The 1,736-nt window shown below is 46.1% G+C and overlaps 1 protein-coding gene across 1 annotated transcript; it reads right to left on the bottom strand.

The window, feature by feature from the left end:
• Positions 1-1,274: 1,274 nt before the first annotated feature.
• LOC123521548 (olfactory receptor 9A4-like) lies at positions 1,275-1,736 on the bottom strand (the record flags this gene model as incomplete). Its single annotated transcript, XM_045288908.1, has 1 exon — positions 1,275-1,736. A coding segment is annotated over one exon (462 nt), but the record flags the coding sequence as incomplete, so codon positions are not given.

The raw sequence follows: 1,736 nt of genomic DNA, 5'->3' as shown, positions 1-1,736 counted from the left end.
GCCGGCCATATGGTCTTCTCTGTGCATTGGCTTCTCTGAGTGAGAATCTTGTCCTCAAGACTTGGTGGGCCAGGGTGTGCTCCACGGTCTCTTCCTCCCTCTTCATTTGCTCCCATGTATTCTGATCAGATGTGTCCCTCTCCTTGACCTGCAGCTTCAGTGCTGTCCTCTGAAATAAACTCTTCTGTGGGGAGGGTCAGGTGTCCACGTAGTAGTTGGGATTGGGGCCGCCCCCTCAGACCTCTCCACTGGTTCCCTAATCTATGTCTGCATGTTGCATTCACATCTTGGAGCACCAGGTTGAAGTCTGTCCCTCTTTTCCTGTGGAGATATAAACCATACCTCCTTGGGTGGGTTAGTGCCCTGTTCCCCCGCTACCCATTTCCTTTTAATTTTTTTGGTGTAGGAGGTCTGGTAGGGCGTGATGAAGGGCTATGTAACCGAGAGAAATTACTGAAACACAAATGACGGCTGAGCATGATAGTCGGACAAGAGGAAAGTAAAAGGAAATAGAGGAAAGAACTTGGAGGCAAAGGGCATTTATAGAGGTCTAAATACAGGCATGTACATATGTAAATATATTTAAATATGGGTCATAGGATTCCCACTGGCAGTATAGCACATCCAGTTTCTGAAACACTACCTTGAGTTTCTCATATGGTATTCCATACACCAGGTCCCCTGCCTGGCAAGCGAACACTTAAGGGACCCAAAGACTTGGTGCCTCAATATCACTAAAGCACAGATCCCTCAACTCTAACACACCTTTCCCTCCACTCTATGGAGGCTACAGATGATGTAATCCTGGGTGTGCTTCAGCTAACAGGTGAATGTGAAGTGCAAGCTAGAAGCCCCGGGGTTCTAACTCTCAGGCCTGAGCTCCAGAAACAGCAGCAAAGACCTGAGGTCACTGCAGGACCAGGCAATGTTTTATCATCTTCTGGATAAGACTGCTATGTTATATTTGCTCAATGGCAACTACTATTGGTTCTGAGAAGTCTTAGAATTGAGGAGAGGATGTACAATATATGGAGAGTATAAATTGGCTATTTACAAATACTCAGAAACATGAGTATATAGGGGACTTAATAAAGGGGATGTTGTGTGACAATCCCTCATGTTCAAAACCATGGCTGGTAAAATTAAAAATCTTTCATTGCACACAGACTAGTAGATGATGGCCATGGTTTTCATGTAGCTCAAAGATGAGTAAATACTTTCCAGAATGTTCTAGAATCCGCACCGTTTCCCGTTCCAACTGTCCAAGGGCAGGACTACTTGTGGATGAGGTGACAGCAGCGTTTCACCCCATCCCGCAGGGCTTCTATGACTTTGTCATTCCGGAGGGTGAAGATGAAAGGGTTGAGGAAGGGGGTCACCACAGTCACCAACAGGGAAACCAGCTTATTGTAGTCAGAGGCCTGCGTTTGCCTGGGTTTCCCATAGATGAAAAAGCAACTACCATAGCCAATGACGACACAGGTGAAGTGGGAGGCACAGGTGGAGAAGGCTTTCCTGCGGCCAGAAGCTGAGGGGATCTTGAGGATGGTGGAGATGATGTAGGTGTAGGAGACGATTGTAGGAATCAAAGAACTAAGAAGGATAAAAATAGCTATTAAGAAGAAGATGAACTCAGTGAACAGAGTGTCATCACAGGACAGTTTCATTAACTGTCCTCTGTCACAGTAAAAATTGTCCACCACGTTGGATTTGCAGTAGGTGAACTGAAAGGTGGC

This window comes from Echinops telfairi, unplaced genomic scaffold (assembly GCF_000313985.2).
Source record: "Echinops telfairi isolate 266 unplaced genomic scaffold, ASM31398v2 ScPeMD7_23;HRSCAF=83, whole genome shotgun sequence".
Taxonomy (NCBI): domain Eukaryota; kingdom Metazoa; phylum Chordata; class Mammalia; order Afrosoricida; family Tenrecidae; genus Echinops; species Echinops telfairi.
Note: the sequence above shows the minus strand (reverse complement) of the source record. Positions and strands in the feature narration are given on the sequence as shown.